This window comes from Lucilia sericata, unplaced genomic scaffold (assembly GCF_015586225.1).
Source record: "Lucilia sericata isolate MDLA Ls3-8-SP2 unplaced genomic scaffold, ASM1558622v1 Contig000118F_arrow, whole genome shotgun sequence".
In the NCBI taxonomy this organism is placed as follows: Eukaryota; Metazoa; Arthropoda; class Insecta; order Diptera; family Calliphoridae; genus Lucilia; species Lucilia sericata.
Genome location: NW_023994150.1, coordinates 182,464 through 195,317, shown reverse-complemented (window position 1 = coordinate 195,317; position 12,854 = coordinate 182,464). Strand labels below are relative to the sequence as shown.

General features: G+C 33.7%; 5 protein-coding genes across 6 annotated transcripts; 3 read left to right on the top strand and 2 right to left on the bottom strand.

The window, feature by feature from the left end:
* Window positions 1–158: 158 nt before the first annotated feature.
* On the bottom strand, window positions 159–3,390 carry LOC119600654 (actin-related protein 5). Its single transcript, XM_037951046.1, has 6 exons — window positions 3,246–3,390; window positions 2,863–3,192; window positions 2,277–2,797; window positions 1,782–2,210; window positions 617–797; window positions 159–551 (listed from the first exon to the last, which is right to left on the bottom strand). Exons 1-6 carry the CDS (start codon window positions 3,277–3,279, stop codon window positions 307–309), a joined length of 1,740 nt encoding a protein of 579 aa, XP_037806974.1. The 5' UTR covers window positions 3,280–3,390; the 3' UTR covers window positions 159–306.
* On the top strand, window positions 932–1,790 carry LOC119600655 (NADH dehydrogenase [ubiquinone] 1 alpha subcomplex assembly factor 3). The gene is made up of 3 exons (XM_037951047.1): window positions 932–1,243; window positions 1,303–1,501; window positions 1,560–1,790. The coding sequence occupies exons 1-3, from the start codon at window positions 1,005–1,007 to the stop codon at window positions 1,692–1,694; spliced, it is 573 nt and encodes a 190-aa protein (XP_037806975.1). The 5' UTR covers window positions 932–1,004; the 3' UTR covers window positions 1,695–1,790.
* Window positions 3,391–3,593: 203 nt separating the features above from the next.
* Window positions 3,594–5,517, top strand: LOC119600684 (elongin-C). Its single transcript, XM_037951112.1, has 2 exons — window positions 3,594–3,913; window positions 5,203–5,517. Exons 1-2 carry the CDS (start codon window positions 3,711–3,713, stop codon window positions 5,342–5,344), a joined length of 345 nt encoding a protein of 114 aa, XP_037807040.1. The 5' UTR covers window positions 3,594–3,710; the 3' UTR covers window positions 5,345–5,517.
* A 524-nt stretch (window positions 5,518–6,041) lies between these two features.
* Window positions 6,042–7,829, top strand: LOC119600683 (probable transaldolase). Its single transcript, XM_037951111.1, has 3 exons — window positions 6,042–6,309; window positions 6,718–6,841; window positions 6,900–7,829. Exons 1-3 carry the CDS (start codon window positions 6,213–6,215, stop codon window positions 7,669–7,671), a joined length of 993 nt encoding a protein of 330 aa, XP_037807039.1. The 5' UTR covers window positions 6,042–6,212; the 3' UTR covers window positions 7,672–7,829.
* Window positions 7,801–12,238, bottom strand: LOC119600682 (transcription elongation factor SPT5). Of its 2 annotated transcripts, none has more exons than XM_037951109.1 (12): window positions 12,036–12,238; window positions 11,504–11,903; window positions 11,320–11,444; window positions 11,116–11,253; window positions 10,601–11,051; window positions 10,466–10,536; window positions 10,233–10,399; window positions 9,991–10,163; window positions 9,678–9,931; window positions 9,421–9,616; window positions 9,049–9,364; window positions 7,801–8,978 (listed from the first exon to the last, which is right to left on the bottom strand). In XM_037951109.1, the coding sequence occupies exons 2-12, from the start codon at window positions 11,897–11,899 to the stop codon at window positions 7,999–8,001; spliced, it is 3,267 nt and encodes a 1,088-aa protein (XP_037807037.1). In that variant the 5' UTR covers window positions 11,900–11,903; window positions 12,036–12,238; the 3' UTR covers window positions 7,801–7,998. The 2 variants fall into 2 exon arrangements, with proteins under 2 accessions (XP_037807037.1, XP_037807038.1); XM_037951110.1 differs by having other exon boundaries at window positions 12,040–12,145.
* Window positions 12,239–12,854: the final 616 nt, after the last annotated feature.

The following is a 12,854-nucleotide window of genomic DNA, read 5'->3' as shown; positions in this document are numbered from 1 at the left end:
GCTTGTTGACAAAATTAATTCAAGTTTCCTTATATGATCGTTACTGATATGTTGTATATTATTTCAGAAATTTAAACATTAACACAGGTAAAATTGTACAATTAAGTTTTTGAGAATAAAAATTGACTTTGTCCTGTATTTATGAAAGAAATGCAATATTTTGGTTTTTTGTTACTAACTATTTGTACAACATACATTTTTTATTCTAAACTTTTTGAAAAGTGTTTTGTATACTAGTCAATACTTACCATGAATATGATGATTTAAGTGCTAATTTGGGTGATTTAAAGTGTTGGATTGCTCGATTTAACTGGGTATATTCTTGGGTGTTAGCAAATATTTATTGCTTGTAGGAAAGTCTTTAAAATATTCAGCACCTTTTTCCAAATAATCCGATTTGTTGGTTAAGATATTTTTAAATTCTGAAGAATTTGCCAGATCTTTTGCTCCATACCAAGCATCTAAAAGTGGATTTTTACTTTCCCTTACCGAAAACGATGAATTAAATGGACGCATTTCTTGCAATTCCTTAAGTAGACGATTTTTAAGACCTATATCGAATATATGTTTGTAATAAAAATAAAGAACAGTTTAGTTAATTATTATTATAAATTACCTGGTAATTTTGAGCAACCTCCAGTTATAAAGATATTATTAGCTAAAGTTTGCTGATCACTCGCATTGAACAAATTGAAAACAAAGTTTAACAGCTCCGCTACACCACACTCGGACATTCCAATCATACTGGGTTGAAATAATAATTCAGGAGCTCTTAATGATTCAACTCCAACATGAAGCTACAAAAAAAATAAATAATTTATCAACTGTATAGATGTTTTCATATTAGTTGTCGCCTAATGCCTGTCGGTACAATTGTGTTTAAAAAATAAATGATAACCGAATTACCCTGTCAGAGAGTAGAATAACTTTTAGTCAACTATATCCACCTTGTCCAGTTATTTATTTTGATTGCACAGTCTCGGTGGACAGACAGCCGTTGTAAAATGTCTTTAAGCAATTTGATAAAACGTTGCACATTAGCTGCTCCTAATTTAATAAGACGTAATATATACACAAGCCTTCCCAGATCAAGTAGCAAGGCTTATGACCACGATGGCAAAACTAAAATAAACATATTCAACACACAACAGGATCTGGGAATAATGATTACTGGCTACAGTCAATATGGTTTCCGCATGAACAACGATATGGTTGTTATTGGTCCAGTGGCTGTATTTCCCAGGTACTTTAAGTTATATAATCAAATCAAATAACACTTTTTAAAACATATTTCGCTTTAAGATCCCTGCTGTCATGGAATGTAGAATCGGTGGATGACATAAACGAAGAAAGTTTGTCTCTATTTACCGCCTTGGAACCCAAATTAGATCTACTGATCATAGGTATAGGAGATCAAACTGCTACACCTAGTTTCTCAAAAAAGATTCTAGGTTTTATGAAAAAGTACAAAATTAATGTGGAAGTTTTAAGAACGGAGCAAGTAAGTACCTATATGAACTATAATAGCTGAATTTCTAATAAATTATTTTTACTTTTAGGCATGTGCTACATTTAATTTCTTAAATGCGGAAAATAGAATGGTTGCCACCGCATTGATACCTCCACTTCACATAACTTATAATGAAAATGATGTCTTGGGCACCAGTATCCAAAGATTTAAGCAAACATTTTAGAGAAATTGGTTTAGAATAGTTGATTTAAGAATAATACTTTGTTCGTTATATTGATATGTTAATAAAATTAAAGCTTAAAAAGCTTACCTGATATAATTCCGCAGTATTCTCAATAGCTTCTTTATCTTTATCCATTACCGCATGATGGTACTTCATAATATTGTCATATTCTAAAAGTTTTTCGTTTTCAGCATCACTATCACTTTCATTTTCGTTGCTTATTTTCTTATACACATCCCAATCTTTGTCATCCTTGCCGAATTCGTCGCTACCCTTTTCATTCGATGCCAATAGGGAAATAATACGCATACGCTCTTGGGACGCCACCGTATGGCGTTTTGCCATTTCCTGACGCCGTTTATTACGATTTGATTTTTTCTCTATTATATCCATATGTTTCTGTTTAATGTCTCTTAGCCAATCTTCCAATGGAATGCCAGGAGGTGGTTTGTATTTTGAACCTCGACTTGAGGTGACCGGGTTTGTTGCGGGCACAACTGCAGCATCCGATGTGGGCTAGTAATTAATAAAAAGTGTTAACTAAATGTCTACAATACATGCTTTGTAAATGAAATAAGATACCTCTTCGCCTTTTTTCTCTCGAAGTCTTTTTTGATTTGCTTCTATTAACCTTCTCGTTAGTTCTTTCCGTTTTTTCAGTTTTTCCTCAGCAGCCATTGGATTCAAAGCAGCCGGTTGAACATACGGCAATTGAATTTTTTTAACATTTTGATTATAATACTCAATATTGTCCCACTTTCTTAATTCTTCCCTATAGTCCAATGCTACGAAACTGTGATTGTGAAATATATCTTCCATACGGGTCCAGGATATAGCATTTAAATGTGCTGGATATTTCATTTGTAGTAGACGATATAGATAAGATATCATTTGATAACCACCCAAATTTAGACGACGAACTTTATCATGTTGCAATGCACCCTTCAAAATGGGCACCACATGTGTGGTGTGATAACCAAAACTTATAATCAAACAATCCTGTTCATTGTTATCGCTTTTGTTGTGCTGCCAGCTTAAGATCGAATCCACACCATAACACACCGATGATACACCGTAACATTCAAACAGCAATTCGTTCATGGCTGAGAGTTGAGGAAGCAGCACAATAAAGTTTAAATAAAAGCTAACTAATAAGGAAAACACTTACTTTGCCTACAATAATTAGGGTTTGCCAAAGGTTCTGTTATTAATATCGTATGTGGTTTCCAATCCACCTCGTTTTTAGCTAATTTGCCAAATATGTAGTCGAATATGTGCTCCTGGTAAGTGGGATGTGTAACAACATTTCGTTCAAACTGATTTTTAACTAGTAAACGCATGGCGTCCACATCTATTTCATCACCAATCTGAAAGGTATTTTCGTTTAACGCGGCGGCCGGTTCTTTCTTTTTGTCCTTACGTGGTTTGGCGACTAGATTCCGAAATTCCAACAATGGCTTCTCCGAATCATTGTAACCAATGCGACACTTGTATGAACCTTGAAAATATATAAATTACTATATTTACAATAAATTTAACGAAAATACTTACCATTGTCTATTATTAAAGTTTTATGCTGAGCCATTTTCTGTTTTTAGCGCAAAAATCAGTAGAAAAATACTATTTTGGCTTTAAATTTTTAGCTGACCGTTTGTATTAAAATATTAACCCATGAATAACCAACTAAACATTAATCACAGGGTGACTACGAATTAACAATTATCAAATATATTTTATATTTCAAAAATACTTTTAAATTGATATTTTTTGTATATTTATAACTTTGTGATTGTTTATGTTGAAAATATTTTTAAAATACATTAAAATTATAAAAATTATATTTTACACTAATGACATTTAAACAATTGACTGATTTTTTTATAGTTGCTTGGCAACTCTTATAAACATAACAATCTGGTAACTTAATAGAATAATTCACATACTTTTTTTAATCAAAACGAAGACGGTGTAAAAAAAGTAGAAAATTTATATATATTTAATTATTTTAATAAAATTATGGAAGAACAACGCAGCGATAAAATATATGGAGGATGTGAAGGTCCTGATGCCATGTATGTAAAGCTTATATCTTCAGATGGACACGAATTTATAGTGAAAAGAGAACATGCTTTAACCTCTGGCACCATTAAGGCTATGTTGTCGGGACCAGGACAGTTTGCAGAAAACGAAGCCAATGAAGTACATTTTCGCGAGATACCGTAAGTGTTTGACAGGCAATTCAATTAGCTTTTAATTACCAATATCCTCGAGATTGCCAATAAATGAAGGCAAAAGTTTATTTTCTAATGACAAATGCAATTCTATGTACAAAAGTATATGTATGAATGAATGTTAATATGTACAATATATATACTCATACATAGTATGTATGTTTGTATATATCATGAAGACTGTTCGCTCATCATACCTCTTAATATTTTGGAAAATTGTCATTGATTATTTTTTTTTTCGCTTAAAACATCCGTGTTTATTCAGTTCTAACCATTTTTTATTTATTGTAAAAAAATCTTTTAAGAGGGATTATTAAAAAGTGAACTTTAACCTTTCATAGAAACAAACAGCTATTTTTAGTAACATGTCTCAAGTGTATGAAACAAATCATAAATCATCATTCTTTAATTTGCAGTGCATAAAATAATGGAATGAAATTTATGAAAATTTACTACTAAAACAATAACCTTAAAGTAGAAAAAAAAAAACAAAATGCATTCATTAACTTTTTTACAAATACCATTTTGGAAGTTGTTTAAAATCACTTCCAGAGTAGTTAAAAAAACTAAATGCTAATTTTGCTATTAAACATAGGTACTTGATTACTTTGCAGGATCGATAAACTAATCTTTTTATACTCAAAAGCAAAAAGATTTCATGGTGGGTATTACCCACTGAGATATTGGTTGTAAATGAGTTCTTATTAGATTCTAAGACGATCTAGCTATCTTCCGCCAGTTTGTTAAACGTTAGGGCTTAAACGGGATGAGCTAGATGGGCAGACCAAAATCTACCTACTTAATTATAATCGATTAATAATTGTCCACACCTTCATATAACCCCTTTTACAGAAAATCATTATATACCCTTTACAAATCATGGTATTAAGTGAAAACAAACGAAAATGATTTGCTATTAGAAATTGAACCCTCATGATATTGGAGAGGAATTTACGCATATGTGACCGGATAAAATTTATCGTGATTTTCCTTTTTTCGATGATGGCATTCGATATCGAAATTTTGTACATTTTAACTTAATTTCAATATCGAAATGTGTTTAAAATACGAAAGCGATCACTTATGCTTTAATAAGTGAGTGAAGAGTTCGATCCAAAATTGACCCAATACTCCATAAAAGTTCCTCTTTCGAGAATCAATTTGACGTTTATATTAATATTGATTTTAACGAGATTTTCGTGTAACATTTTATATTTATATGTATGTATGTACATATATAATTAAAACTAATACTTTTATGTTATTTCTTCTTCCAGCTCTCATATTTTGCAAAAGGTTTGCATTTACTTTACCTACAAAGTGCGCTATACAAATAGCTCAACAGAAATTCCAGAATTCCCGATTGCCCCTGAAATAGCTTTGGAACTTTTGATGGCTGCAAACTTTTTAGATTGTTAAAAAATATTCATTATGTTGTTCTTTTATTTTTCTTTTTCTTATATAAAATCGATCTGATAAAAAATAAATATTTTTTTATTTCGATGAAAAAGACAAAATTGTAAATCGGACTTCGACAGACGACACAGTAAATGCAATAGCACTCAAGTAACAATAAAAACAAATGACTTAAACCTGTTAGCTTCTAAATTATTTACTTTGCCAGTTTTTACCTTTTTTTATTTAATGAGAAAATGTAAATTATAAATAAATTAATAATGTACCACTAATATAAAATAATAAAAAAACTATTTCAATTATTAAATTATTTAAAACCTACGTTACAAGTAATACATACATCTTTATCATGGCATTTAAAGGTTTGTTTATACTACTATGTGTAAATTTTCAACTCATTAATTTTTGAATAAAAATGGCCAACATTACAATTTGGAATTTAGTGTTGCAATTCAGTTAGAGAAATTGTTACTGAAAAATGGTCAAAACACAGTTTTTATAATTTTGTTTCGAAATCATATTTTTAGTAAAAAAAATTATGACATACAACACTACAACTCCAATTTGATTTGAATTGTAAAACTCCATACGAAAAAAATGACAGCATACGCTCTCCTCTTACTTTTTTAAATACGAAAACAACCAACAGCTGTTAAAAGTATCTATATCTATGAAATTCGTTTGTTTTACTCGATACTTCACATTTTTCTGACTTATGACAATCTACACGCAAATAAGCGATAACAAAAAGTATGGAATACTTGAGATACTTTAGTATTAAATTGTATTCCATACTTTTTTAAGCAGCTTTGCAACACGTGATAATTTAGTAGTTTCCAAGTAGAACATTTGTTCAATCGGCTTATTTAGAATGGATCCTGAAGTCAAACAAAAAAGATCGAAAATGTCGGCTTTGGAGCAATTAAAAAAATACACTACTATTGTAGCTGATACTGGTGACTTTGAAAGTGAGTATAAAAAACAAAAAACATATAATCCGCCTAGGGATTAAGACAAATTTTAACCTAGTGGGGGGCAAGGAACATTTGCAATGTAAACGTGTGCGGGTATTCGGGTGTAAATGTGAGATTGCAAAATGTGATTTGCAAAAATGAAAAAGTGTAACCTTAGATACTACATACATACAACTTTCAAACAGCGTCGTCTAACCTTCAATTGTCTTAGATTAGAATAAAGAATGAAAACATTATAGATTGTTATGTAGATAGTAAAATGGACACAGATACAAACGTACATACATATGGATGTATGTATCTATGTACTTTGTTTGTAAACACTTCATGATAAAGATAGATAAAGTAATTACTTAAAATGCTTACTCTTACAAAACTAAAACTTTCCCCCCGGATTTTTAGGCATGAAGCTTTACAAGCCTACTGATGCTACAACAAATCCTTCTCTTATTTTAAATGCCGCCAAGATGGAAAAGTACCAGGAGATTGTACAAAAAGCTGTACAATATGGCAACAAGGCTGGAGGGTTAGTAAATTTCGCACATTACAAACAACAACAAATAACTAAATAATTTTATTTGTAGTTCCACCGAGGAAAAGGTCGAAGAAGCCATGGATTACTTGTGCGTTTTATTCGGTTGCGAAATTTTGAAAATTGTACCAGGTCGTGTGTCTACTGAAGTCGATGCTCGTCTATCTTTTGATACCGAGAAGAGCGTCAAGAAGGCTTTGAAATTGATTTCCTTATATGAAGACATGGGAGTCGGAAAGGATCGCATTCTCATCAAATTGGCTTCTACATGGGAGGGTATTCAAGCCGCCAAAATCTTAGAATCCCAACATAATGTCAAATGTAATTTGACTTTATTATTCTCTTTTGCCCAGGCCGTAGCCTGCGCCGAGGCCAATGTAACTCTCATTTCCCCATTTGTGGGTCGCATCCTCGATTGGTATGTCGCCCATACAGATAAAAAGAAGTATGAATCTAAAGAGGATCCCGGTGTGGTTTCCGTCACAAAAATCTACAACTACTATAAGAAATTTGGTTATCAGACTGTCGTAATGGGTGCTTCATTCAGAAACACCGGCGAAATTAAAGCTTTGGCTGGCTGCGATTTGCTAACAATTGGACCCTCTCTCCTCAAGGAACTCGAGAATGATGCTGAAGAAATTACTCCCCAATTGAATGCTGAACAAGCAGCTCAAGTAAATCTTGAGAAGATTACTGTTGATGAACCTACTTTCAGATGGATGCTTAACGAGGACGCCATGGCAACCGACAAACTTTCTGAGGGTATTCGTAAGTTTGCAGTTGATGCCGTTGCCTTGGAAAATCTCATCATCAAACACTTCTAAAAAAGTGAAATTATCTATATATATATTCTCTAATTGGTACAGGGCCCCATTAACTATTCCATATGTTATGTTATTACTAATACATACCACCCATATTTTTGTATGAGTAGAAATAAAAAATGGTTTTTCTTAAGATTTTTTAAAATCTTTTTTGTATATTTTTTTCTGTTTTGTTTTAATATATGAAAGTATATTGTGTATGGGTTCGGGTTCGGGTTTTCTTGAAACTTGAGTTAAAAAAAAAAACGGATAAATGTATTCTTACCATTAAGTATTGATGATATCCCATCGTATTGAATGTTTTCATATTGCGATTAATCTTTTACTTTAATCAATGGATTTCATCTTACTCAAATAGGCAGTTGGTATCATTTTAATTTCGCCATTTAGCTGGCATATGCTGGTGTCTTTATTAGAATGCGATACCACTTTACCGACCGATTCACGTTCATCGCCATAAATAACTTTAAATTCATCACCAACTTCTGGCGGAACGGGTGCCAAATGTTCGCTTACAACCGAAACACTGCGATCTTCTTCTTGTAGGAAAACTGAACAGACACCATTAGAAACAGTGCGAATAATGCCAGTTTGGCCCACTAAATCAACATCGTCATGGGTATGGATTTTGACCTCAATATCAGTTGTACACCAGTCACCAATTGGTGATTCTAAGCTTGCGCCAGGAGTTTGTGGATTATAGGGTGAGTTGGGAGCGCCGCCAGGAGTGTTGGGCGAGTAACTAGAAGGAGATGGTGTGTTCATATAGCCAACAGGATATGGTGATGGAGCTGGACTTGGACTAGGGTTAAAGGGACTGTAACTGCGGTCAGAGCCATAAAGAGTTCCTGGCGTTTGTGGTGGAAACTGTGTGTTGATCTGATAACCAGGAGTACTGGGATTATAGCCAGGACTTGGGCTTGGTTCTTCAAGTGAATAATCAAAGTCATTACTGCGAGCTGGTGTGTTTGTAACATTCGGATCCCAAGCTCCATGACGTGGCGTCATGCTACCATCATGCAACGGTGTCATCGAACTACTATAAGGTGTGCGACCTTCAGAGTCCCAGTTGGGTGTTTGACTACCCAATAATGGAGTCTTAGATCCAGCTGCAGCATAAATTGGTGTATGAGAACCATAACCAGGAGTACGAGCTGGAGTGCGTCCGTACGAAGAGAGGCTGCCATCTTTGCCTGCTGCTCCAACTATGGCGATGTGATTACGATCAACGGAAATGGTTTGACACGATGTATGTAATTCCACACGCGCTGTACTCTCTGTAGCATCTTTGATAATACCCACCACACCTTTTAAATTGAGGTAATATAAAAAAGAAATCAGTGTTTACTAGCATTACACCAACACTACAGTAATTACCTTTATAGGGGCCTCCACTAATTTTGATTGTTTTGCCCACCAGTTCACGATCTCTGGTAACTTTGAAACCACCGCGGCCACCTCTAGCTCCACCACGACCTCCTCGTCCACCCGAAGGATGCATAGGAGATTGAATACGTGGAGACATAAAGCCTAAACCACCGAGCGGGCCAAAATTATTGGTTTGTGATTTGCTACCACCAGCAAGTTGAAGATGTCTGGTCTTGCACACAAATATTCCACCATTTTCCGTATACATGCGACAATGTAAAAATGCTAAACTGCGATATAAATGTTTTATTTCTCCCGATCGACCCTATAAACGAACAGACATTATAACATGTCAACAGTATTATAACGTTTATAACTTACCGCATGAGGACCTTCCATAACTTTAACAATATCGCGACGTCTGATTTGATTTTGATCAGCATCGAGTGCTATGGTATTTCTGTTCTCACGCCTCTTATGTAGAGCAGTAGGTTTGCATTCAATAACCTTGCTATGCATGCCCAAAACATGGAAATTTTCACGTTCCAAACGAACAATAACACCCACATTTTGTGCGCTATTTCAACAGAGAAAAAAGATTCAAATATTTTTAAAATTTCATTTATAGGAACACTCACTCTAGTTGCACCAAATCACCCCATTGAAATTGACCCAGACAATCCACACCGGTGGCAACATCTGAGCAAAGTTGCAAATCTCTAGGCAACACTTCCAATTCATGATTTGTTAAATCGGACACAAGAACCACACGTGTGGGTTCAACACGAATAATTAAACCTGTTTCTCCTTCATAACGTCCAGCCAAAACACGGGCATGGTCACCAGTTTTAAAGTATTTTCGCAATTCGTTTGCTTTAAATACCAAAGGATCCTATATACGATAATAATTATAAATGTTGTTTATTCGAATACTGAATATTATTAATTTACCTTCAAATCTTGATGCTTCGGCATAACAGTAATCATTCCACCGTCGATGGCTATGATTTTTGCCTGCAAATTCTCCAAATCACCCACACATACTTCAACATTATCACCCATGGAGAATGAATGTCCAGCAGTGGGATCATCTTTAGCCCCAGTAACAATTTCTAAATTTACATCTATAAAACAAATCGTCAGCAGTTACTTATTCATTCTATATGTATTTTTTTAATAAAAAGAATAATTACCTTCTGGTTGTTCTTCAAACCTTTCTAATTCTGCCAGAGTTGGTTTAACGCCTTCAGCTTGAATAGCTGACATGGTAAAGTTTTTGTATAAGAAACCCTTGCGGGAATAGCGATTTCCTTCGAACAGCAAAAAGTCACCATCAGAATGAACTTCACCACCAATGGCCCTTTATTTAACAATTAAAAGTATGTTATCTAAATTTTGTTAAATAAAAGTTTAACCTAAAGCTTACCTCACAGCTTCTGGGTCAAAAGGTTTTGCAGGAGGCCTGCGTTTTTTCTTGCGTTTACTATCATCGGATTCCTTAAGGAATATAAAAATAAACAATCAACTTTGTCTTTTTACTTTTATTGCTGTTATAACTTACGCTTGCAGTTGATCTAAGTGCACCTCTCATGCGTGTGTAATCAATACGAGGCAATAATTTTAAATGGGCTTGATTTTGAGCCAAATCAACATAGTCCACCTGAGCTATGTCATCCTTGTAAAGACCTCTCTTCAATCTTACCCACTGCTTGATCTTTAAACCCACTTGTTCCTTTACAACTTTCAATACATCTGTCATTTCCTTGATGGGTACCATCTCTTGTTTCCACTTTCCCATTCTAAGATTACCAACATTTTCGATAGTGGTCTTGACATGGGTTTGTTTATACGATTCAATGTATATATAACCCTTAACACCCTCGGGTGCAACAACAGATTTGATTTGCAATGGTTCATCGGTATTTAGATAAGTTAAAAATTTACGCATTAATAACAAAGCTGTAGCTTTCTCTTCGCCAATGCGACACTTGACCATCCATAAATTAGGATCCCTTTAAAATATTTAATTTTTATGTTTAAAAGCGTTTTTAAATTTAAATTATTGTTGTAACTCACTTAATTCCAGGCAACAGAGTTTGTTGGGTAATTTCATCGGACATGTCTTCTCCTCCATCTCCAAAATGTCTCTTAGCAATAGATTCATCAGCATATTTCTTTCTTAAATATTCCTCGATTTCGTCTTCTCTTTGTGTACTTTAGAAGTTAAAGAAATATATCTGTAAAATTGTATTCCTATTGTTTTTAGTTAATTATACTTACTCCCATAGATTTGTACCACGTCGTCTTATTTCAATATCACGGGCTGTTGGACCCAATTCGTCAATTTCGTTACCAACTATACCCAACTCATTGGCACCTTCTTCCCATTCATCATCTTCATCAACCTAATTCGTATTATATTTTTAACTTGCAATTGAAAATTAATAATTTTAGGTTTCCTTACCTCATCGTCTACTTCAGCTTCATCGATAATAAAACCACCAAAACGATCCTTCTTCTTTTTCTTTCTTGGTCTATCGTCTTCATCTTCTTCATATTCCTCCGAATCGACATCATCACCATCGACGTCATCCTCTTCTTCCTCGTCATCCCGGGATCGTTGTTTATGTCCTCTTACAGAATTATCCGAACCGGATTCTGAGCCCACTGAACGGGAACGCGATCGAGAACGTGACCTGGATCTAGATTGAGATCTTGATCCAGATCTAGACCTCGTTCCCGACCTGGACCGTACTGGCGACCGTGATCGGGAATGCGCACTCTTTTGCGACTTGTTCGATCCAACGGATCCATCTTCGGAACCACTGTCCGATATATTACTTTCTTCAGAGTCGGACATTTTACTGCAAATACAGGCATTTATCATAATCATGTATTAAATTGTGAAAATTGACCACCATCAACACCGCCATATTTATTTTTTTTTTCATTGCGAAAGTCAACAATACTAAAATATATATACATTTAATACTTACCGATCTCTGAACTATCTTTATGCGCGCACTTCCGATTAAATTATAAGAATATATTTCACCAGAAAATCTTTTTTAACACAAAAACCAAATCGATTGAATGAAATGTCGACAGAAATAAAAGAAAATTTTTTAAACAAGGTGATACGTGTAAATAAAAAAATGTATTAATCCAGTGTTGTATCGAGAGACCTGCGCTAACAAAAATAAACGACGGCGACATCTGACACTAACAACTTCGGCGGCGGCTTTAATTCGGCTGTAAGCTAGCTAAGTTTTCAGCTGGGTTTTTTTTTTTCAAAGATATTGAATAAAAACCAGATCCGAGATATTAAAAACGGAGTTTTTGAAGAAAATATTTTAAAAAATCGGGATTTAATACAACAAGCATACACTCATATACTCATCAAAATATTATATTTTAATGAAATGGTTAAAATATGAATAAAATCATATTTTTTGCCCAGATTATAGGTATATCAGATGAAAGATCTCCGATATCTTTGTTTTGCGTTATGTTCCTTGAAAATTTTTAAAATATAGAATCTTTGAAATCAAACAAAATTGCAAAAGGAGTTGAAATTCGAAAATAAAATTTTCGTGTAACTAGTTATATACTAATGTATTTGGCCAAAAATTTATTTTATATTTAATTTTTTATTTGAAATTCATAAAACCTCAGTTAAGATTTTTCACCTGATGTTTAGAGGAGCCCAATAGAAGTTGAGATTTAACAATTAAAATTCAAGATTTTTTCGTTTGGAATCGGAAACAAACAATTGAAAATTAGGTTTTTTATTTGAATTTTAGAAAATTAATTTA

Excerpts from the sequence above, each read along its gene's own strand:
- LOC119600682 (XM_037951109.1), bottom strand. The coding sequence starts at position 11,899 with ATGTCCGACTCTGAAGAAAGTAATATATCGGACAGTGGTTCCGAAGAT. Across the intron at positions 10,400-10,465 it reads TTTGACCCAGAAGCTGTGAG|GGCCATTGGTGGTGAAGTTC; the intron begins GTAAGCTTTAGG and ends TGTTAAATAAAG. Across the intron at positions 8,979-9,048 it reads TAGTGGAGGCCCCTATAAAG|GTGTGGTGGGTATTATCAAA; the intron begins GTAATTACTGTA and ends TCAATTTAAAAG.
- LOC119600655 (XM_037951047.1), top strand. The coding sequence starts at position 1,005 with ATGTCTTTAAGCAATTTGATAAAACGTTGCACATTAGCTGCTCCTAAT. Across the intron at positions 1,244-1,302 it reads CCAGTGGCTGTATTTCCCAG|ATCCCTGCTGTCATGGAATG; the intron begins GTACTTTAAGTT and ends TTTCGCTTTAAG. Across the intron at positions 1,502-1,559 it reads AAGTTTTAAGAACGGAGCAA|GCATGTGCTACATTTAATTT; the intron begins GTAAGTACCTAT and ends TTTTACTTTTAG.
- LOC119600683 (XM_037951111.1), top strand. The coding sequence starts at position 6,213 with ATGGATCCTGAAGTCAAACAAAAAAGATCGAAAATGTCGGCTTTGGAG. Across the intron at positions 6,310-6,717 it reads TGATACTGGTGACTTTGAAA|GCATGAAGCTTTACAAGCCT; the intron begins GTGAGTATAAAA and ends CCGGATTTTTAG. Across the intron at positions 6,842-6,899 it reads TATGGCAACAAGGCTGGAGG|TTCCACCGAGGAAAAGGTCG; the intron begins GTTAGTAAATTT and ends TTTTATTTGTAG.
- LOC119600654 (XM_037951046.1), bottom strand. The coding sequence starts at position 3,279 with ATGGCTCAGCATAAAACTTTAATAATAGACAATG. Across the intron at positions 3,193-3,245 it reads AACTTTAATAATAGACAATG|GTTCATACAAGTGTCGCATT; the intron begins GTAAGTATTTTC and ends TATATTTTCAAG. Across the intron at positions 552-616 it reads AGGTTGCTCAAAATTACCAG|GTCTTAAAAATCGTCTACTT; the intron begins GTAATTTATAAT and ends TATTCGATATAG.
- LOC119600684 (XM_037951112.1), top strand. The coding sequence starts at position 3,711 with ATGGAAGAACAACGCAGCGATAAAATATATGGAGGATGTGAAGGTCCT. Across the intron at positions 3,914-5,202 it reads GTACATTTTCGCGAGATACC|CTCTCATATTTTGCAAAAGG; the intron begins GTAAGTGTTTGA and ends TTCTTCTTCCAG.